The sequence below is a fragment of the Salvia miltiorrhiza genome, chromosome 1 (assembly GCF_028751815.1).
Source record: "Salvia miltiorrhiza cultivar Shanhuang (shh) chromosome 1, IMPLAD_Smil_shh, whole genome shotgun sequence".
Lineage (NCBI taxonomy): Eukaryota > Viridiplantae > Streptophyta > Magnoliopsida > Lamiales > Lamiaceae > Salvia > Salvia miltiorrhiza.
The window spans coordinates 34,729,987-34,753,268 of record NC_080387.1 but is presented as its reverse complement, the minus strand read 5'-3'; the positions used below and the strand labels follow the sequence as shown (position 1 = coordinate 34,753,268).

General features: G+C 35.8%; 1 protein-coding gene across 2 annotated transcripts; it reads left to right on the top strand.

The window, feature by feature from the left end:
* The first annotated feature begins 11,160 nt into the window (after nucleotides 1-11,160).
* LOC131022133 (uncharacterized) lies at nucleotides 11,161-14,245 on the top strand. Of its 2 annotated transcripts, none has more exons than XM_057951548.1 (4): nucleotides 11,161-11,602; nucleotides 12,132-12,388; nucleotides 13,233-13,684; nucleotides 13,762-14,245. In XM_057951548.1, the coding sequence occupies exons 1-4, from the start codon at nucleotides 11,478-11,480 to the stop codon at nucleotides 14,032-14,034; spliced, it is 1,107 nt and encodes a 368-aa protein (XP_057807531.1). In that variant the 5' UTR covers nucleotides 11,161-11,477; the 3' UTR covers nucleotides 14,035-14,245. The 2 variants fall into 2 exon arrangements, with proteins under 2 accessions (XP_057807531.1, XP_057807539.1); XM_057951556.1 differs by having other exon boundaries at nucleotides 11,317-11,547.
* The last annotated feature ends 9,037 nt before the right edge of the window (nucleotides 14,246-23,282 follow it).

The following is a 23,282-nucleotide window of genomic DNA, read 5'->3' as shown; positions in this document are numbered from 1 at the left end:
TATCAAAATTATACAGAGCAGCGGGATCATACAGAGCAGCGGGACGGCAAGAATGGAAAGGAAAAAGATGTAGAGATTATGGAGGAGGATGACCTGGAGACGATTGTGTGCGATTCGCCACCTACTTCTAAGGTATCGTCAAATACCTCTGCTGTTAAGAAGCCTATTCCTACTCCTACGTTTCCCAGGCCAGAGTACAAGCCTGTAGCACCCTTCCCGAATAGCCTGGCAAAGCCGAAGATGGATAAGAAGTTAGCCAAGTTCGTGGAGATGTTTTCAAAGCTACACATCAACATTCCTTTACTTGATGCTTTGAGAGATATGCTAGGCTATGCCAAGTTCCTCAAGGATGCAGTCTCCAACAAGAGAAAGTTGGGGAAATATGAGATGATTAATCTTTCCGAGGAATGCAGTGCAGTGCTACAAAGGAAGCTACCATTGAAGCAGAAGGATCCTGGCAGCTTTACAATCGCTTGTGTGATTGGAGGGCAGAACTTCTCCCGCGTTCTTTGTGACTTAGGGGCAAGCATCAATTTGATGCCTCTCTTTATTTTCAACCGGTTGGAGATTGGAGAAATCAAGCCTACCTCTATTGCTTTGCAGATGGCAGATCGTTCCCTAACTTATCCCAAGAGAGTTGTGGAGGATGTTCTAGTGTAGGTGGAGCAGTTTATTTTTCCTGCAGATTTCGTAGTCTTGGACATGCCGGAGGACAAGAATACTCCATTGATCTTAGGACGTTCGTTTCTAGCTACGGGCCGTGCGTTGATAGATGTGCAAGAGGGAGATCTGACTTTCCGCGTCAATGATGAAAAGATGACGTTGTCCATTTATGACGCGATGAAGAAGCCAGCTGAGCCACAAATCTAGGATTGCAATTCAATTGAGTCTGTAGTGGATTTTCTTGCAGCCGTGGAGGATCCTTTGGAGGAGTGCATCACACAGTCATTATACCCTTATTCTAATCTAGACGAGGCGTGTGATGAGATCTTAGATTATATTGCAGAGCTGGAGGCCGTAGAGAGACATCCCATCGATCTTGTACCTTACATGGATATTCACAAACCTGTTGATGGGGGAAGCAAGTCGGTGGAAAAAGAAAAAGAAAAAGAATTCCTTGTGCCATCAGAATCATCCAGAGCAGAGGAATTATCCAGAGCAGCGGGATCATCCAGAGCAGCGAAATCATCCAGAGCAGAGGAATCATCCAGAGCAGCGGGATCATCCAGAGCAGCGGGATCATCGGGATCATCCAGAGCAGTGGGATCATCCAGAGCAGAGGAATCATCCAGAGCAGCGGGATCATCCAGAGCAGCGGAATCATCCAAAGCTGCAGCCGCACCCAAACTTGAGCTGAAGCCGCTTCCCGAGCACTTGAGATACCAATTCTTGGGTGAGAATGAAACTTTTCCTGTTATTGTATCTGCCTATTTATCTCCGTTAGAGTTGGAGAAGTTGATGCGAGTTTTGAGGAAATACAAGTCTGCTATAGGATGGTCTATTTCTGACATCAAAGGAATTAGTCCTTCTATTTGCATGCATCGTATTTTATTGGAGCAGGAATACAAGCCTAAGGTGCAGCCGCAGAGACGGTTGAATCCGGCGATGCAAGAAGTTGTGAGAAAGGAGGTGCTCAAGTGGTTGGATGCAGGAATCATATATGCTATCTCTGATAGTGAGTGGGTGAGCCCAACTCAAGTTGTCTCTAAGAAGGGAGGCATGACTGTGGTTAAGGATGAGAGAGATGAGCTCATAGCTACGAGGCTGGTCACAGGATGGCGCGTGTGCATTGATTATCGAGCCTTGAATGCAGCCACACGTAAGGATCACTTTCCTTTACCTTTTATTGAATGCGAAAAGGGGTTAATTAATCTACGTTCATAGGTGTTCGTTAGAGAAGCTTGTGAATAATATAGTGATCTTTCATCAGGGTTGGATTAAAATTGGTAATTGAATCAATAGGTTGAATGCATATAGTTGATTAGTAAAAGTACATCCCTAGGGTCAGAGTTTTTCTTATATTTGAGTTAGTTATCAGTATTTATATGCTCTTGAGTTTTTATTTGGTTAAATTTAGTTCGTAATTCACCTTTATTTTTTGTTTTGCCTGTTTACTGTTAGTGTCTGTTTAGGAAATAGATAGAGTAATTTCGTTTTACAGTCTCTGTGGATACGATACTCGATTGCTACGCTTGTGCTACAATTGCACCGTGTTAGTTGCGGTATTTTGTTGCTAATAAAAATTGCTTCTACTAACAGGATCAATATGAGCATAAGCAACACAACCAAAGATGCGTTGGAAAGATAGATTCACCTCTTTTCCCATCCACTCTTCCTCGGGTATCCTATTCTCCAACGGAATTGATGGACCTCTATTGATTAGCAATACAACTGTGCTGACTGCATCTGCCCAAAATGACTTAAGGCAACCCACTTTTCAGCCTCATGCATCTAGCTCGCTCATTCAGCGTCCTATTCATACGCTCTGCTACTCCGTTTTTCTGGGGAGTTCCTTCCACAGTTTTCTCCTTGCGAATCTCATTCTCAGCACAATATTCTTTGAACTCCTTAAGTTCATATTCTCTTCCATTGTCGGACCGCAGACGCTTCAACTTCAGCCCTGTTTTAGTTTCTACAAGGGCTCTCCACTTCCTGAAAGCATCATATGCATTAGATTTATTTTTAAGAAAATAAATTCATACATTTCGATTGGAATTGTCAATGAAGGTTCTGTAGTATTCCAAGCCACCAAGGGACTTTACAGGCGCAGGTCCCCATAGATCACTATGGACCAGCTCCAACTTCTGCGTCTTCAAGGTTCTGCCGCCTCTCGAGAAGCTTACTCTTTTCTGCTTCCCGAACACGCAATCCTCGCATAGGTCAACTTCAATAGTTTCCAAGCCAGACAGCCTACCCTTCGAACACATTATCTTCATTCCCTTTTTGCTCATGTGGCCAAGCCGAACAATGCCACAAATCTGCATTATTCACTGCTCCTGCAAGATCAATGCAATCTTTGGAGTTAGTTGTCATATACAACGTGCCCTCCTTCTTTCCACGAGATACAGTCATAGCTCCCTTGGTTATCTTCCAATTACTACAGCCAAACATCACTGTGTAGCCCTCTCATCAAGTTGCCCAATCGCAAGCAAATTCATTTTCAGTCCGGGAATATGTCTGACTTGACTCAGCTTCAACACGAATTCGTTGGATGTCACAACTCGCACGTCTCCTTTTCCCACGATTTTCAGGAGCTCATCATCAGCAAGATACACCTGTCCAAAATCGCCAGGGACGTAGTTTTCTATTATTTCGACATTACTGCAGGAATGGAACGATTCTATCGGACTACTCACGCTCAAGACCAACGCATCACCTTCATCGTATGATGTGATTGCGTTTGCTGTCTTCTTGTCTTCCTGATTCTTATTCTTATTTTTCTTTGATGGTGCTTTACATTGACTCTTATAGTGCCCGTACTCCTCACAATTCCAACACTAAATTGAACCTTTATCCTTTCTGGATTGGCTCTTTCCTCTGGACTTTGACCTTCCTCGATTTCCCTTCGACTTGCCTCTATTTTCTATGCTTAGTGTTGATCCCGAAGAAAAAGATGTAGATTGTTTCCTACGGATTTCTTCGCCAATCATCAGATCCCTTACTCTGTCGAATTTCAATTTTGCATCTCCAGCACTAACTGCAGTCACTAAGTTCACCCAACGGTCTGGCAGAGAAGATAGCATAACTAGCGCACGAGGTTTATCATCGAACTTGATATCGACCGAGTTCAACTACGCGGTGATCATGTTGAATTCGTTCAGATGTTGATGCACCGGTGTACTCTCTGACATGTTCAGATTAAACAAACGCCTTATCAGATATACCTTGTTCGCCGTGGACTGCTTCTGATACATCTCCTCCAGGATCTTCAGCATCTTCTTCGTCGAGTTTGCTTCAGTCGTGTGATAAGCCACGTCCTTGGACAGCGACAAACGAAGCTTTTCTGTCCAGCAGCTCCCACTCGTCCGCTGACATCTTTTCTTGTTTTGGTTTGAGGGGCAAGTACAGATCTTTACCATAGAGGTAATCTTCGATCTGCATCTTCCAGAAGCTGAAATCTGATCCATCAAACTTCTCAATTGCAACCTTTCTGTCGTTCATCGTAACTGCTCCCATCGAACCCGATGCTCTGATACCAGTTGTTAGGAAATAACCACAACAACAATCACGAAAGAATAACGAAGCACACACGAGAATTGTTTACCCAGTTCGTTACGTTATGTAACTACGTATGGGGGCGATGCCAAGCCAGGGTTTTCACCATATGATTTTTCGGATACAAATTACAATGGGAGAACAGCTATATATATAGCAATATTAATGAAGCCCTAACCCTAGTCAAACTAGGAGACATGCTTGGGCCCCAAGAATACCACAGCCCAAATCCAATTAGGCTCCATACTCAACAGTCTCATTGTGTCTCGTCGGATATGTTTTTCAGATACAAACTTTGACGTATTTAACCGAACTGATATTTATTTTCTCCGTCTTTAAAAATTATGGTCTTATTATCATATCGGCACGTCTCTGAAAATTGTGATATTTCTTATTTAGAAATTACCTCATAAATTTATACTAATAAAAAAATCTTATTCTATTTACTATTTACAAAAAGTGTGAAACATAATCTCTAATTAAAATATAATTATCACACTTTTTTTTAAAATTAGTATCATCTCTATTGCACCATAAATTATAGTAACAGAGTGAGTATTTATTTGCAACTTATTCTCATTATAAGGGCTCTACAAGAATATGTCAAGAATTGCTTAAGAACTCGAATTAAACGGACCAAGCTTAAGAATAGAATTAGCCTCAATAGAAAGTTATGTGTCTGGGGCAAAGTCCATATATATTACATGGGCCACTCTAGTAGAGGTTGATTCAAACCATCAAGAAACAAGTCCCATTGCTATCTAACTCATTTAACATTTTATTATTTATATTTTCTTTTACTCCTTAATTAATTTAGGGGTTATGGCCAAAAAATACATGAACTTTAAAAAAACGTTGTAATTTTCACCTGAACTTTCAATTAAGCCTCAAAATACATGAATTTATATTTTTGTTGCAATTTTCATCTAAGTTTGACTTTCAACGAAATTAGAGCTTAATTGACAGTCGAAAATTCACCTGATGTTGATCTAACTTCTAATGATGATGAGTATTTAGAAGATCGGAGGTCTAAGAAGGCAAAAATTAATATATTTGACTTAATTTCAATTGTCAATTAAGCTCTAATTTCGTTGAAAGTCAAACTTATGTGAAAACTACAACAAAAATATAAATTTATGTATTTTGGGGCTTAATTGAAAGTTGAGGTGAAAATTGCAACTTTTTTCAAAGTTCATGTATTTTTTGGCCATAACCCCATTAATTTATGACGATTTTATTTTATTTCTTAGGGCGAGTTTACTTTTTATCCTTCTAAATAAAAGAATAATATAATAAGGTTTAAATTTATCACTGAAAGTGAGGATCATACTTTTATATCTTGTTTGATTTAAATGATAGTATATTCAAAGCATCTCCAATGCATGGCGCTAATTGGTGGTCCCCACCTTAGCGTCACCCCTCCTCAGTGCATTGGCGCAATAAGTGGTGCTATAATTTTCATTTTCATTTAATCCAATTTTACATTTCTATTTTAAAATTCAACATTTCATTTAAACTAAACATTCAACATTTCATTAATTAAAATAAAATAAAAATTACATAAATTTAAATAATTAAAATAAAATAAAAGTTACATAAATTTAAATCAATCCTCTACACCTCATCACGTCTTGGAGCATGCTATTGTCCACTGCCAATTGAGCATCTGACATACCCGAAGTGTCTGCGAAGAGGATTTTGTAATCCAGCTCCTCCCTTAGTACTTCGGTTTCTTTGTCTCGCACCTCGGCTTCTTTGGGTCGCACGTCGGCTTGTTTGGATTTCGCCTCGGCTTCTTTGGATTTTGCATCGGTGATGGAACCAGTTTGAATGGCATGCTCCTTCATGCTCTCGGCGACGTGCTCAAGTGCCATATAGTACGTCGACTTGTCCGACGATGCTTTCACCTTCTTCCCATTTCCTTTCTCGCACTTCGCCACTTTTGGCCTTAGGGTCTCGTCGTGATGCTCAGCTCCAACAATGTCGTAATGGCCGCTCCCTCAGACCCCTTTGATTTCTTTGAGGGAATCTACATCGTCGCCCTGAGATGCGAAATTTTTTATATTCGCACAAAATCATCCAACATTTGATTTGCTTGAATCTCACTGTATGGTTGGACTTGTAGATCTCTTGCGCGGCTTCAGTGATTTGTTCATCGCTCATCCCGCCTCCCCAGTTGGCTTTGCACTTGTCGAATATGGCTTCCCAAGCTTTAACGTTCTTCTGAACGCATTGGAAATGTGATTTTATATGCCTGAGCTCACGAGCAGGAGTTCCTGATGGCCTTCTCGCATTGAACTTTTTCGTGATGCCACCCCAATATTCGGTTATCTTTTGATCATCTCCAAGTATAGAGTTGTGGGTAGCCTCCACCCAAAACATGCATATCAGCTCGGACTGGGTGGAGGTGTAACCATTACGGGACCCTTTTGAAGCCTTTGGCTTGACTTCATCGGCGTCGATAACAGGCGGTAGGTTCACCGAGGGTGGAAGGTTGCCGGCCTCGAACACGTTGGACACTTCAGAGAATGGGGCGAACCACATCATCGGGTTGGTACTTGGCACACCCGTATCTTGAGAAAAATTCTTGAAAAATTCGGGTCGATCCGGGTTCAGTAAATTCGAGCGAGTTAAGACCCAGACCGACCCAAAACTTATTTGGTCCCGAAAATCATACCCGGACCAAACCGTATGTGCCTATCGGGTCAGTCTAGTCCGGACCTAACTCGTAGGTCCAGATCGGTTTAACGGGTTCGGTTTGAGTTTGCTCACCCCTATTTCCTAGGCATTGAAGTAATAAAGAGTGATCATGGGTTTCATTTACATCAAGTAAAATATGCTAAAGATATTCTTGCAAAAGTGAATATGCAAGCAACAAAAGCAAGCAATACACCTATGGTTTCCTTAAGTCATTTGTCAAAAACTGATAGGTTTTCTATTTCAAATGCGAAGGAGTATCGCAGTATTGTTGGGGCTTTGGAATATCTGACAATTAGTCGTCCCGATATTTCTTTTAGTTTGAACAAAGTTAGTTATTTTATGGCTAATCCTCTAGATAGTCTTTGGAAAGTTGTTCAAAGAATCCCCAGTTATGTTGCATGGACTATCAATCATGGAATTCTTATTTCTAGAGCTTCAAATTTGAATTTTGTTGGGTTTTAAGATTCGAATTATGCCTCCGATGTTGATGATCGACTGTTTTACGTCAGATTTATGTGTTTATCTTGGTAGGAATCTGGAATCATGGTGCTCGAAAAAGTAAAGTGTTGTTTCACGATCCAGTATAGAAGATGAGTATCATAGCTTGGCTCTAGTTGCTGCTTGATAAACATGCATTTTTCCTCTTATAGTGCGTTCTCTTTGGTTGTAAATTTATCTTGGAAAAATGAGGGATAACCAAAATTTCACCCTTTAAATCATTCCTTACTTTTCCCTCATTTCCTACTTAACCCTTACTCATTCCTCATTTTTACTACAAATGAAGGATAATATTATCACACCATTTTTGGAGGGATAATATTATCCCTCCTTTGTAGTGTAAAGGATGAATGAGTTTGGGTCAAATAGAAAATGAGGGAAAAGAAAGGAAGGAGTTAAAGGGTGAAATTTTGTTTATCCTTCATTTTCTCATGATAAATTTATAACCAAAGAGAATGCACCCTTAGTGTGTCATATTTGATGCTTAATTGTGATGATTTTGTGTGTTTGATGGTTATTTGAGCATATATTGATTTTTTTGTCGAGAATTTATTACTTCTTTGTTGTTTGAGCAAATTCTCAAGAATATTTAAACTTATTTTGGCAAAATGATCTAAATAAAAGTAGAATTTCATCTCGATACGAGTTGGTGAGCACAAACAGATAGAAAATCGAACATAGGACAAGGGAGAACGAGCCAAAATAAAATTATTGTGCAAAGTTGAAAGAACCCCGCGGTCCAGGATGTGGACGTGGGCCTGATCACGTCGAGTGCGGGCTGGTCGTGCGGCTGCGTGCTGAGTCGCGCCTTTGCTCAATTTTTGCACGTTTTTGAGTTTTTCACCTATTTTTCAATCCTACATAGTTTTGACCTATATTTTGATACCTAGGGCATATAACTAATCCCAAAAAGCAAATTAAAAAGACTTTTGCTCATATTTATACTTGGACAACTTGAAGAGACAATAAACTTGAAGATTGGAAGTAAGAATTGAAGATGATGGTTTTTTGACTTTATTTAATTCAATAAATCAAGACTTGTTTTATAGGGAATGGTTCCAATGATCCCTCATATATGGTGAGATTTTAGATTGATTTGTAAGTGTTAATTTAATGTATCCTATGGCTGATATTTTATGTATAGGTTAATTTGTTTTACATGAATTCGAATCCCCAAGGGAGAAAAAATTTTACAATTTTTTTAATATCGTTATTCAACACTGTATACTGCCTTATTCATCACTATATACTGACTTATTCATTAATTAGTCTCGCATCTCACGAAAAATAACAATCTCACTAGAACCTAACCCCACATATATATATTAAGATATATTGCAAAATATCCACATAAACATATGTACTTTAGAGAAATCGTAAAATTAATAACAATATACATCTTATTACGAGCCTTCAATTAAAAAATATTATACATAAATCATGATTTTTTTTTACCAGATATACATATTATTCACATAAAAACACATACTTTACAAAACCATAATATGAATACAAATATACATTTGATTATACACATTTAATTAAAATTATATAGTGTATATAAATTATGAATAGTTTTCTTATCATACATGTAAATTTTATTTTTGTCAGCATAAAATAGAAAATAAAATTTATTAATCTATATTATGTGTAAAGATAGTACTTCCTCCGTCCACGAAATGAGTACCCATATTTCCTTTTTCGTCCGTCCACGAAATGAGTACCCATTTCCCTTTTTGGCAACTGTACCCCACACATCTCTTTAATTAATACACTAAAAAAGTGGGACCCTTAAACTATTTACACTACACTCCATACATTTCTTAAAACCCGTGCCTTCCACAAATGGGTACTCATTTCGTGGACGGAGGGAGTATTACATATATAGAGAGAGTGGTTCAAATGTGAATTAACCATTATATAAAATGATAACGTCAAACCATTTTCAAGCTTTCGATCATCAAGATCCATATGGAAGCATCATCTTGTTGGATGAACACTGTTGGAATATAGAAGAAATATCCTAACCTTGTTTTGATGATCCCAAAACCCTTAGATTTTATTTTCTAGACTAGACTCGTTTCGAACTCAAGTGTTAGAGTTCTTTTTCTGGTTAGACTGAAGCGGCAAAGCTTGAAGACTGAAGACTAATAAAGACCTGACTGAAGAATCTCGACTAAAGTACTGATCAACTGAAGCTCACCTGAAGTTATTGCAACAACAAATGAAGGACTTGTACTGAAGTGAAGAAGAAATCTTTAGTCGAAACATTCTCTAGAGATTTATTTAAGGATCAGAAGAATACAATGGACTGAAGCTACAAAAAGACAGACTAAAGGTGCATTAAGTACATATCACTTAGACGAATAAAGACAAAGGATATCGTCTGGTACACGCCGCATTAAATGCAAAGGACAATGCATTAAATGCTGGGATATGGCAAATCGTCCTTCACCGAGCAGAGTTACTTCATTCGTGTTACTTTTCACTGTAACACCATCTCCCCATGCCTGAAGACCTTACTCATTTCGGCAAAAAGGGAGATAGAGGACGAAGACCCTGAGCACAGATCAAATCAAGTGTCAACGACAGTATTTGAAGAAGGACCTCCTCCAACGGATCTATTCTTCATCCTCCGGGACCCAACAAACACAACATCTGAGTTCGAATTACAATTTTTTTTATGTGCATTAATTTTAACAGCAGATACATTATTATCACATTCTCATGAACAATGCAGTTATTATTGTAACAACATTTTTCATTTGAATGTGAGAACTATATACATGGGGTTATATTATTGTGAGAATAAATATTTTTGTGAGAAATGAAAATAACAAATAAATCAATATAAATTTACAAATTTGATGCTTGTAATGCATGGGATTATAGTTTATTTTCATATTATATACTCCCTTCGTCCCAATTCTAGTAGCCAATTCTAGAGGCTACGAGCATGTGCACGGATGTGAAAAATGAATACTTTATAATAAAATAAAAGAGAAATTTTAAATTTCATAAAGGTATATTTGTTAAAAAAAGTTAGGAGAGATAAATGAATAAATTCTTTTTTAGTGAAATGAAATAATTATCTGTGAATTATAATGACGTTTGCTATTAATAAGTTATATAATGATAGTATTTGTTATGTATTAATTTTTTATTTTAAAAAATAAATTATTAAAATAAGACACTCAAATAAAAAGATGTACATATTATTAGAATGAAGCTTGAACAAGTCAAATAAGAAGTTTGTACATGCTCCCATGAAGTCTACGTTGACCTGAAACGATCGTCTCTTAATTTAAATTATAGGTCCACTGCATATGTCGGCACGTCAATTTATAATCTTCCTAAACTATTACCACGTTTTGGTTTACTTCAAGGTACAAAATCAAATGAAATGATTCGGCTTATAATTTCAAACTAACTATTCTAGATGCTTAATTCATGATTTGGCTTATAATATATTAAGTTGATCGAAAAAGCACGAAGCTTGAACATATATGTATTTGAGTTAATTATATTATAAACTTTGAAATAAAATTCGATCGCGAATGTAATTTACTCAACATATTTTGAACATTTTCTGTTAAAATTCAATTAAGGTTATCAGATAGTGGCTTAGGCCCCTCAATCTTTTCTTAGAAATATCCATTACCCATCTGGAAAAACAAAATTCTCTTCCGATAATTTTCGTATGAAATTACTTTAGAAATAAGGGTCTTGTGTCCAATCTATGAAATTATAGCAGTTGATTTTTCTTCAACGTGAAGTGGGCCCACATTGTCATCTGAAAATGGTAAGAAAATTTAGGCGGCGCAAATAATTTTTGGATGGTGAATAGGATTACTTAATCGCGTTGTTTGATTCCTAGATTTCACCAAGTCTACGTCGCGACAAACCACAATGGAAGTTGCCGTATACAGACCGAGTAAACTACAATTTCGTCTTCTCTCTCTACATTTATATATGAAACTTGACACAGTCTCACACACAACGTGAGGTTGTTTTTCTCGATCATTATAGCTGTCACAGGCCTGGGGGAGGAGTATTATCGGAATATGGACGAGCGGCCACCGGAGCTCGGCGGAGAGTGGAAGAGGGTGGTGGTTGTCGGCGGCGGCGTCGCAGGTTCGCTCATCTCCAAAACTCTTCAATTCCATGGCGATGTCACCCTCATCGACCCGTAAGCTCAATTTTTAGGCATTTTCTCATTTTCAATATAATATCTCTCACGTTTCATCACAATTGGTTGAGTTAATTCTGCTATCCACTTATTTGCTAGTTAATTGAGGTTTATGATGCAATCAATGTAGCATTCATTTATGATTAGGCCAAGCCTTAATCCACCATATATGGCTTAATTAAATGGTAAAAAAGACTTTGGTTTTATACCAAAATATGAAATGTTCTATCAGATTTTAATGTTAAGATGTAATTGGTGATTAAGTCTTTGTTTAGCTCAAGTGGCTTATCAATTTTCATGTTACTCGCTTCATTTTCACCTTCATTAGCATTGCAAACGAGTCGAATTTTAAGAATTTCTCCTTCATTTTTTGAATTTGATGCATTGTTCACTAATAAAATCCTCTGCATTTTATGGTTTCTTGCTATCAATTAATAAGCATATAGGGCTGCAGCTGCAGTGTTACAATTACTTGCAGCATTAGTTATTTATTTTCATATTAGTAACTCGAAACTGTACCTCGAAATAGGAAGGAGTATTTTGAGATTCCGTGGGCAAGCATGAGGTCAAAGGTGGAGCCGACTTTTGCAGAGAGATCCGTGATTTACCACAAGGATTACCTCACCAACGGGCGTCTCGTAGTTGGCAAGGCTATAAGCATCTCCAACTCTCAAGTATTGACCTCAGACGGCCATCAGATTCCCTATGACTACCTCGTCATTGCCACTGGCCACAACGACTCCTTCCCTGAAACTAGATATGAGAGGCTTCAAGAATTCCGATCAGGTACTGTTGCATAGCCGCAAAAGCCCTAGTTATCATGTTGAGTTGTTGAAATAACTAGTGGAATTGAATCATAAACCTCCAACTTGCTAGAAGCTGCAACGTTTTTTTGTGTTGAGACGTGATTCATCATAGGATGTAGTAAATTTAGTACACTAGTCAAATAGTCTATATATAGTTGTATGAATTTTTATTTTTTTTCGCGTTGAGACAAGATTCACCATAGGATGTAGCACATTTAGCACACTAGCTAGTGGATTAGTGACAATAGTCTATGGTTGTATGAATCATTGATATGTTTTTTTTGTCGAGACAATATTCAGCATAGAATGTCGTTAATTTGGCACAGTACTAGTCGAATAGTCTATAGTTGTATATGAATCATGATATGTTTTTCGTGTTGAGACAAGATTCATCATGGGATGCAGTAAATTTAGCACATTAAGTCGAATAGTCTATAGTTGTATATATGAATCATAATAGTATGTTTTTCGTGTTGAGACAAGATCATTCACCATAATTGAATAGACTATAGTTGTAATGTTGTTTGGGGCAAGAACTAGTCTTAGTCTTAGCTAGCTCTTCGTGTCCTCAAGAATGTGCATAGAAGAGAACTCGTAGTAATATGTTTTTCGTGTTGAGACAAGATCATTCACCATAGTTGAATAGACTATAGTTGTAATGTTGTTTGTGGCAAGAACTAGTCTTAGTCTTAGCTAGCTCTTCGTGTCCTCAAGAATGTGCTTAGAAGAGAACTCTTTCTACCCTATAGGAAGGTTGTGATGTTTGTTGTATAGGTTCAAGTCTAAAATTGTGATGGATTATCGTCTTATCCTTTTGTATGCAGAGCACGAAGAGATAAGATCTTCCGACTCTATACTGATAGTCGGAGGAGGCCCTGTTGGAGTGGAACTAGCTGCAGAAATAGCTGTTGATTTCCCGGAGAAGAAGGTCACTCTCGTCCACGATGGATCCCGGCTGCTGGAGTTCATGGGGCCAAAAGCCGCGGACAAGGCGTTGGGGTGGCTGAAATCGAGAAGAGTGGAAGTTAAGCTGCAACAATCAGTTGATCTCAACAACTTCTCCGAGGAAAGCAAGATATTTGTGACTTCATCGGGGGAAAAAATCAGAGCAGACCGCCTTTTCGTGTGCACGGGGAAGCCCCCCGGCTCAGCTTGGCTGAGGGAGACCATGTTAAAGGACAGTATCGACAGGTTTGGAAGGATCAAGGTTGATGAGAATCTTAGAGTTAAAGGGTTCAAGAATGTCTTTGCTGTTGGAGATATTACAGATTTTAAGGTAATCACTAAATTGCAAGTGTTTGATAGGCTTCGTTAGCAACTGCTTTGCATTAAACAAGTCGAGCTATCTTTCAGGAAATCAAGCAAGGTTACTTTGCACAACAACATGCTGTGATTGCTGCAAAGAACTTGAAAGTGTTGATGGGCGGAGGGCAGGAGAGGAAGATGGCCATGTACAAGCCACGTTCGGTCAAAGTTATCGTCTCGTTGGGGCGGCAAGATGCAGTGGCTCAGTTCCAGTACACGACGTGGATCGGACTGGTACCAGGTATGATCAAATCCAAGGATTTGTTTGTCGGGAAAATGAGGAAGCAGTTAGGTCTTGATCCTAGGATTGTGGATCATTGAGTTCCATTTTTGAACTACTTAGAAATGCTTTCATTTTTTGAGTGGCCTAGTTGGTGAGGGACAACCTCATGACCGGTCTGAGAGGTTATGAGTTTGAATCTCACCGATGAAAAGAAATAAATCTTTATTCATATTTACATTTGTTTGTATATCGTGTGAAATGCCATATGTATAAATATATATAGATAGATGATGACTTTATTCAACTTTAGTGATTTGCAGTTTTCTGGGAGTTGAAACTGAATGTTCGTGCTTGTGGTTTTAGCTAAAGATTTGTAGTGAATCTTGTTAGCAATATATATCATGTACAGTAATTAATGTAATGATCCACTTGGATCATATTTATGTATTTATTTAAGATATTATACATCAAATTGTATATACAATAACTAGATTAAAGATAAGTTTAAGCTTTAAACAACTCGTATATAAAATGAGCCACCAACTACATAGTGGCAAAAATTGGTTCAGTTTAATCTCATAACATCATATACTCTCTCCATCTCTTAAATCATGCATCTTTTGCCCTTTTTGGATGTGTCTCACAAAAATATGCACTTTTTATTTTTAAACATTATCTCATTACAATCACTTTATTTTCTATTTCTTTCTTTTCATATTTATTCACAAATATATAAGAAACAATAGGGCCGGATGGCCCTATTGAGTTGACAAACACAAATTATGGCCCTCACTTGAAATAAACTAAAAATTGACCATTTTTTATACTGTATGCCTATTATACCCTTTAACCCCCTCTCTCTCTCGCTGCACAAAAAAGAAGAAAAACTCTTCCTCTCTCCTTTTCAAATTGGTGCCGGAGAAGCTGCCTCCGATGGTCGTGGCCAATTCCCTCGACTGGTCACTCGCCCATGGTGACGCAGACGGAGGGCTCTCGCATCGAGCGGCCGCGGCGGAGAAAGTGAGCGGCGCCGCGGAGGCTGAGGAAGCGGGAGCGATTGTTGGGGCTCTGGTCGCCAATCAAAGGTGTAGTGTCGACAGCGGTTGCCGCCGTGGGCGACGACATGCTGTCGTTGTTCGACGACATCTTTTCGGTCTGGGGAATTTCGAGTTTCTGGTTTTTTCTAATTTTGGGTGTGTCAGTGATGATTGTTGTTGCTGTTGTTTCTGTATTTTGTGCTGACCATTTTAAACACTTCCCCCTAGGGTTTAGATATTTCATTTAGGGTTTAAATGTTTCATTTATGGTTTAGATAATCCATTTAGGGTTTAGATGTTCCATTTAGGGTTTAGATTATCCATTTAGGGTTTAGATAATGATGTTGTTTCTGTATTTGTGCTGCACGTATGGCACTTATGGCACTATTAGTGCCATAAGTGCCAAAATGATCATTTTACTTAATTTTATTTTGGATTTCCGTTGGCACTTATGGCACTATTAGTGCCATAAGTGTCAAGATTTTACTTGGTTTTATTTTGAATTTTCCTTGGCACTTATGGCACTATATTAGTGCCATAAGTGCCAGAAAGATCATTTTAAATGGTTAATTTTTTTTATTTCCCTTGGCACTTATGGCACTAACAGGACCATTTTACTTGGTTTTATTTTGGATTTTCGTTGGCACTTATGAGACTAATAGTGTCAAAAGTGCTAACGGAAATCCAAAATAAAACAAAGTAAAATCTTGGCACTAATAGTGCCATAAGTGTCTAACCCGACCCGGCACGCGACCCGCATGCCTGATCCTACCCAGTCCGCCTCATTAAGGGTAAAAACGTCTGAAATCAATAAAAATTGTCAAATTTTATGTTTTTTCAATGAGTGGCCATAAATTGTGTTTTATGTTTCATTTTGGCTACTTCAAAATTTTACTCAATATATAAACTATCATGACCCGCCACAATATACTCTCATCTAACATAACACCTTATAAAGTGAAACTTCTTTTTGACTCATTATACATTCTCATACTCCCTTCGTTTTATTACAAATAGATGATTCGTTTTTTATTTTGGATCGTCCTATTAAAACTGGTTCATTTTCATAAAAAATATATTTAATTTTTAAAAATGTAGAGAGTATAATAATTTTTAAAATTTTACTCAAAAATAAATAAATACTCCCTCCGTAACTCCGTCCACTAAAGAACTTCATATTTTTCCTTTTTGGGACGTCCACAAAAGAACTTCCTACTTATTTTTGGACTATATCTCATCACTTATAATCCTCTTACTTTTCACTTTTCACAACTCTCAATATTAATTATAACACATTTTCACCACTCCCAATACATTTAACATTACCAAAAAACGTCATATTACCGACGGCATTTTGCCGTCGGTAATCGGACACGGCCGCCGGTGATAACCATTACTGACGGTCCGCCGCCGGCAATTCGCCGTCGCTAATCGGCTCGTCGGTAACGGCGTTAACAACGGCGACCGCACGCCGCCGACAATTAACGACGGTGATGCCACCGCCTTCACTCGTCGGAGAACGACGGAGCTTTGTCGAAGATTTACCGGCGGTAACCGCCGTCGCTAATTACCGACGGCGTGGTTGCCGTCGGTAAAATTGGCCGGATAGTGGCCGAGAAGTCGTCGGGAAATAACGTGGCTACTGACGGCGGTTGCCATCGGTAATTACCAACGGCACTGTTGCCGTCGGTAATTTTTTTATTTGTTTATTTTATTTTATTTATTTATTTATTAATTCTATTTATTTATATATTGTATTTCTATAATTTTTTTCCGTATTTATACTGTATTGCATAAGTTAGCCAAACTTCCGAGTCGGTCACCCAACTTCCCAGTGGGTCACCCATCTTGTTTGTGTTCTGTGTCAAGCACGTTTAACTTTGAAATTCTTTTCAAGTGGTCACTAGTACAGAACACTTGTATTATTGATATATCCACACCTATTAATTCATTTAAATGCTATATACTCACTCATATATTTATAATCTTTGCATATGTAGAGATAATACATGAAAGATGTTGTTAATTACTGATCGAGTTCGTTTACGTCCTTACGTCCTTTTCAAGGAAACTCTCAAGTCCCGTTTCAAATGCAGTACGATCATTGTATCTCGCGTACATCCACATACGATTATCACTCATTCTTGCAAATTCTAATTGAAAAAAACAAATAAAATATAATAAATTACTTGGAATCTAACAAAATTTTGACAGCATAACCCCACTATCCTAACTACCAATTGCTCGACTCTACCAACAGCTATAGTGACCATAGCGGTCCTAATTTACTAAGCATATACTAGGTCTACCCGGCCCCCCAATGTCGAAGCAATAATACAATACAAATAAAAGCAATAAAAACCAGGGTAATTAAATAAAAAACAATCATTTGTTGGGAGAAGATCCTTAAGAAATAATCAATTTCTATCCCAAAGGAAGAAGATCCTTTAGAAATTGATTAAATCTATCCCACAATATATAATAACATAACATTTCATAAACACATAGCACATAACATTTAATTTAACAAAATTATCCAACATATATAAATTATTCTAACAAACAACTTAAACTAATTGATTAAACTAATTACACATTTCATTATATATAAACTAACAACTTAAACTAATTGATTAAAATTAATCATGCTTAATATAATTTAAAATTAATCATGCTTTATATAATTTATTTATAAACTAAGCCAATTAAAAATTAATTCTTCATAATTAATTAACTAGATCTAACAAATAAATCTATTTAATTAACATAAATACATAAATAAATTCATAAATAATTAAATAAATAAATAAGAGAAACAAAAAACGTACGGTGGTGGTTTTCGGCGGAGTGTCGTGAAGAAGGCGGCGAAACGAGGTCGTCGAACTACAAGGAAAATAAGTGAAAATTAAATAATTATATATATAATTAAAATGAGAGAGATCTAGAGAGAGAGAGAGACGCACCTGGGCACGGCGGCGGCGGCGGGTGGCGACCGGAGAAGGAGAAGCAGAAGCAGCAGCAGCAGGGGAGGGTGTGCGGCGCAAAAGTGGGAAAAGAAGGGGTATTCACGCCCTAATATTATTTAATTACCTACGGCAATTACCGTCACTAGTTAGCGACGGTAAAACGCCGTCGGTATTCATATAAAATTAAATATATAATGTGAATAATATAATTACCGGCGGCGTCGCCGTCGCTAGTTAGCGACGGCAATTTTGCCGTCGGTAATTGGCCGGTGATTGAGAAAGGGCGGGTCGCCTGAAATATCGTTGCCGTGCCGCCGGTAATTACCGACGGCAAAATCGTCGTCGCTATTTTTCGTTGTTATTTACGCGTTTTTTTGTAGTATAATTACCTTTTATCAATTCTTAATACACTCAATAATATTTTTTTTTAAAATTCATGCCGCTTTCTCGTAGGAAGTTCTTTCATGAACGGAGGGAGTATTTCTTAAAATTGCCGTTCATTCCGCCAAGAGGAAAAGGAAGGATGAATCTTAGAAAAATATGTTTATATATGAAATAGTTTGATGGTAATTACGTAATGTAAGATGATTGCAAATCACCTGGGTTGACCACTATCACAGTAATGGCAGAGGTTTGTACAGTTGGCGATAATATCCTTTCATATCAACATTAACTCGCCTTGATTCCAATCCAATCTACAATGACGTCACAGGGCCATTTTTTTCCTTTGCCTACACCTATCAAGAACTGGTTGTGGATGTCCTCAATCCTTTTTCAAATTTCTTATGGATCCTTTTAATGTTTTTACAACTTGTAAGTATAATTTACACATGAATAAAGATAACCCAAATTCGACAAGGAGATTATTAGTGTGATGAAATGAAAGTGAGAATAGAATGAGAGCATTGGCAACTCCTTACACGATATATAGCACCTACTCGTGTAAGGTGTTGCTCGTATAAGGCGTTGCAAGGCAGCCTGCCTTACACGACGGCTACACGATGAATCGTGTATATTCGATAGCGTTATTTTTTCGGCGCGTGTTTGGGGATTGAAATTCTATCCCTCATCGTGTAGCGTTATATAGATATAATATATATATATATATTGAAATTCGATTTTTGAAATTTGAAGGCAGCTTTGACTATCTTGGTTTGCGTGTTTTTTTGACCGTTTGAATTTATTTATTTATCTAGAGTAGGATTTTAATTTATGTAATTTTAATGATATTTTTTTTATGTAATTTTTAGATTTTTTATTTTAATGAAATTTTAATTATTAGTAAAATGTGTTATTTAAATTTGCGCAATTAAATTTAAGTGAAAATCATAAAAATCAAAACTAAAAAAATCATGTAGGCTATCATGTAATCCCAATGCAGTCTCCTTACACAATGTGGTCCCCCCTCATCAAGTAAGATATCATGTAGGTTATCATGTAACCCCAATGTGGATGCTCTGATGATTTTTATTTTTATTTATTTCTTTGCTTGATATATATTTGTGGTAGGAATTATTATTTTATTGAGTGTGCATTTACTTTGATGGATAAATTTATGGTGGGAAAAAGAGGGAAAATGAGGGATAGTAAAAATTTATGCCTTTAAATATCTCATTTTTTCATATTTTACACAAAAGAGAAGTTCATCATTTTTTTTTTCACTTCAAAGATGGAGTAATATTGGATATCGTACAATTGATGAAATTCAATATTGTTGTTAATCATATTATTTAAAATGTCATCTATCTATCTATCTATTATATAGAGTAGATTTTGAAAATAGCCTATTTCTTTTAGTAAACTTAAAAATTGTTTACTAAGATAAAAACTTAAAAAATTAGCAACACTTACCATTTTACCCTTGCATATAAAAATTAAAACATTACCCTTTAGAAGATTCGCGCATTTCACAACCAGGATTTATTTTGGTTGTGAATTCAAATAGTTGTGAATTTGAGTTTTAAAGTTTGAATTCACAATTAAAAACATTAGTTGTGAATTCACTACTAGAAATATTGTTAGTCGTGAATTCAAGTTTTAAAACTTGAATTTACAACTACGAATATTGTTAGTCGTGAATTCAAGCATTAAAACTCAAATTCACGACTACTTGAATTCACAACTAGTAATAGAGTTGGTTGTGAATTCAAGATTTAAAACTCGAATTCACAACTAACACTAGCAATTCAGTCGTGAATTCATCAAACTGGTTGTGAATTCGAGCTTTAAAACTCGAATTCACAACCAACACTAACGATTCAGTTGTGAATTCATCGAGTTGGTTGTGAATTCTAGTTTTAGTTGTGAATTCATATATCTGGTTGTGAATTCATAGATGTGGTCGTAAATTCAAAAACATTAAGTTAAAATTATGAATTCTAGTTTTAGTTGTGAATTCATAGATCTAGTTTTTCATATCTTGGTGGACGAAGGTAGTAAAAATTATGAATATATTACTCCCTTCATCCAATAAAAATAGAGCACAATCACTATTTTTGACATCTATAAAAAAATGAGACATTTTTCTTTTTAGTACATTACCTCACATATATTTTTTATCTTTTATTCTTAAAAATATTTTTTTTTTAAAAAAAGCTTATTTTTCATCCAATCTTAACCACTCATTCCATATAATTATACTTTTTTTTTACTATATTAAAATCACTATTTAGTTTATTAAAACCTATGCATAATAAGTCCACGTTTGGTTGGGTGTTTTTAGAAGTTGGAAAGGGATTCAATATTACTTGTTGTTTGGTTTGTGTCATGAGTTAACCATTACCCTTATTTGATGGTAACACAATCACCCAATTTGTTATCCCTCAAAATAGAGGGGGAAAAAAAAAAAAAGAGAATTCCGTACTAATGACTCATTTTCGTTGCTAAATAAAACACTCAATAAAAATAATGATTATTGTTACCATTTCACTCCTAATTTCATTTCCTTTTCATTTCTCTACTTGAATTAAACGTTGAATAAATGTATTCCGTTTTTCGTTGACGGAGGAGTATTGCATTCCTATAAAAATAACAAATTAAAGTGATCGCCACCTATATCACATTTTTCAAACTAAAGTATTTTTGTTTTCGAAACCAATGTTGTTTGATGTTTTAAAGACGCACAATCTAATCCTGAGCTTCTAGAAAAGAAATTAGAAAATCTAATTTAGCAATGAGCATAGCTATCAAAAGTCCAGGTATCATACAGAATAATCATATCTAATAATTACTATTTGACATCAGCATTACCACTGTCAATATCATAAAAATAAATGCGGACTCATCGCGATAAATAATTTTATTTCTTTAAAAAGAAAATAAATAAAAACAGCTGCTTGATTTGACTGTATGGTCAGTACTTCCCAAAAATATGAAAAATACCCAGATCCGTTGTATTTTTAATGTACTTAAATCTGCAGAAGGTCAATCAAATTCATATTTCACCTGAAAATAAATAAATAAATATAATTTGAAAACTAATGTCCTAAAAGAGATTCGCAGAGGAAAGTACCAAAATTAGGAATATTCTTTCTTTAACGGAAACAAGGCCTTATGTCAACTTCATGTACTTTTTATTCATATATTTATATAAATCAAGATTGTATAGAGATTTTTTCAAAAAAAAAAGAAAATGTATGGGGATTGCTTTTATATTTTGTTGGAGCATGTTCAAAATAAGATATCGAGGTTGTTTTCACGAGTTTATAAGTTTTTAAAAATATTTTATAAATTATTTAAGAATTCATAATTTCTCTAAAATATTTGATAAAATAAATTTAAAAATAATTTATAAGCTATAAAAATAAGTTTTAAAAGCTTATAAGCTCTCTTAAAAATAAATTTATTTATTTCAACTAATTTTTCCATAATCATTTCTTCCTGCTCTTGGAGCTTTTTTTACTCTCCCTAGCCAAACCAAGTTTAGTGAAACTTAGGTTTTTTTTTTTAAATAAATTACATAAGTAAATAAAGAAATTTAAAGACCATTCGACGAAGGACTTTAACCCAAGATCTCAAGTCTTGTGCATTAACATCCTAGCCCTAGCTAGGCCAACAAACTTAATAGTTGAAACCATGTTAGATTGTCCAGCATCCACATTTTGATTTTGAAGTTCAGATTTTAGAAATACATTGCTTTGAATTCTGATGTTTTAGTTAATTTTGAAGTTCAGATTCTAGAAATACATTGTTTTGAATTCTGATGTTTTAGTTAATACTCTTTTCGTATATAATAGGTATAAAATATTCAATATGCATATCAAACTAAAGATCATGAAATTAGCTTTAATTTGATATATAATAGGTATAAAATAGATTTAAGATAATAAAGATATTGAAATTTAAAGTTTCAAACTAAATTATTTGTTTCTCTCTCATCTCTCTATTTTACTTATTTTTCTTAAATGGTCTATTTTCATTTGATAATAATAATATGTAACGCTAAATTTATCAAATAATTTTCAATTATTTAATAATTATAATTATCATCACTTTATACAAAGTTGAAAATTTATTTTTTCAAATTTGAGTTTTTATTGAGTAATTGATGTTGATTATTGTATTTTAATTTTAAAATATATTTAGCATTTGCTTATATTTTGATTCTCTTTTATATTAATATTTATTTATTTACATGTCGTTTCATTTCGTACTCGCCGTGCATCGCACGGACGGGCATACTAGGTTTCAAAAATGGTGGGTCTGCTAATGACAACATGTGTAAATACAACAGAATTGTAAGGGTGATAATTAGTGGAATTATTTTTAAAATGGACTAGGAAGATATTTTATAAACAAATGAAAAAAAAATAATAAAAAGGAAGTCATGTCGCGGACAAAAAGAATATTCATTAAAGCACATTTCATAATTCACTTCTAGCAGCGAGATTGCAAAATCATAGCAATGCATGCTTGATTTGTTGAATTAGATAATGACTTAATTTCATGTTATGCTATTTAGTTGGGCTCGACTCGCTACTTTGTTTCGAGATAGTAGCATCAGTCTAACCTTATGAGTTATGATTTTCCCTTAAAAAAATTAATCTTATGTTATTTTGAATTAATTCAATTTCAAATAATTAATTTTAAAAAATTAATCTCATATTATTTCGAATTGATTTAGTCTCAAATAATCTCATCTTGTTCAATCTCAAATAATTTTAAGTTAATTGAATATTCAATTATCTTGGGTGGACATGTGGAATTTGTAGAAGATGTGGAAGATATATACCATGTTGAGGAAAGGGGGTGACGTTGTAAGTGTCACAGTCATCTGAAACGGCGCCGTCAAGCCTCTGGTTCGAATCACAACAGCTATGCATTTGGTAGAATCCACCAATTAAA

What these genes read in the sequence shown, in the direction of transcription:
- LOC131022133 (XM_057951548.1), top strand. Translation starts at nt 11,478, where the DNA reads ATGGACGAGCGGCCACCGGAGCTCGGCGGAGAGTGGAAGAGGGTGGTG. An exon ending in GATGTCACCCTCATCGACCC is followed by an intron (nt 11,603 to 12,131) that starts GTAAGCTCAATT and finishes ACCTCGAAATAG; the next exon opens with GAAGGAGTATTTTGAGATTC. An exon ending in GAGATATTACAGATTTTAAG is followed by an intron (nt 13,685 to 13,761) that starts GTAATCACTAAA and finishes GCTATCTTTCAG; the next exon opens with GAAATCAAGCAAGGTTACTT.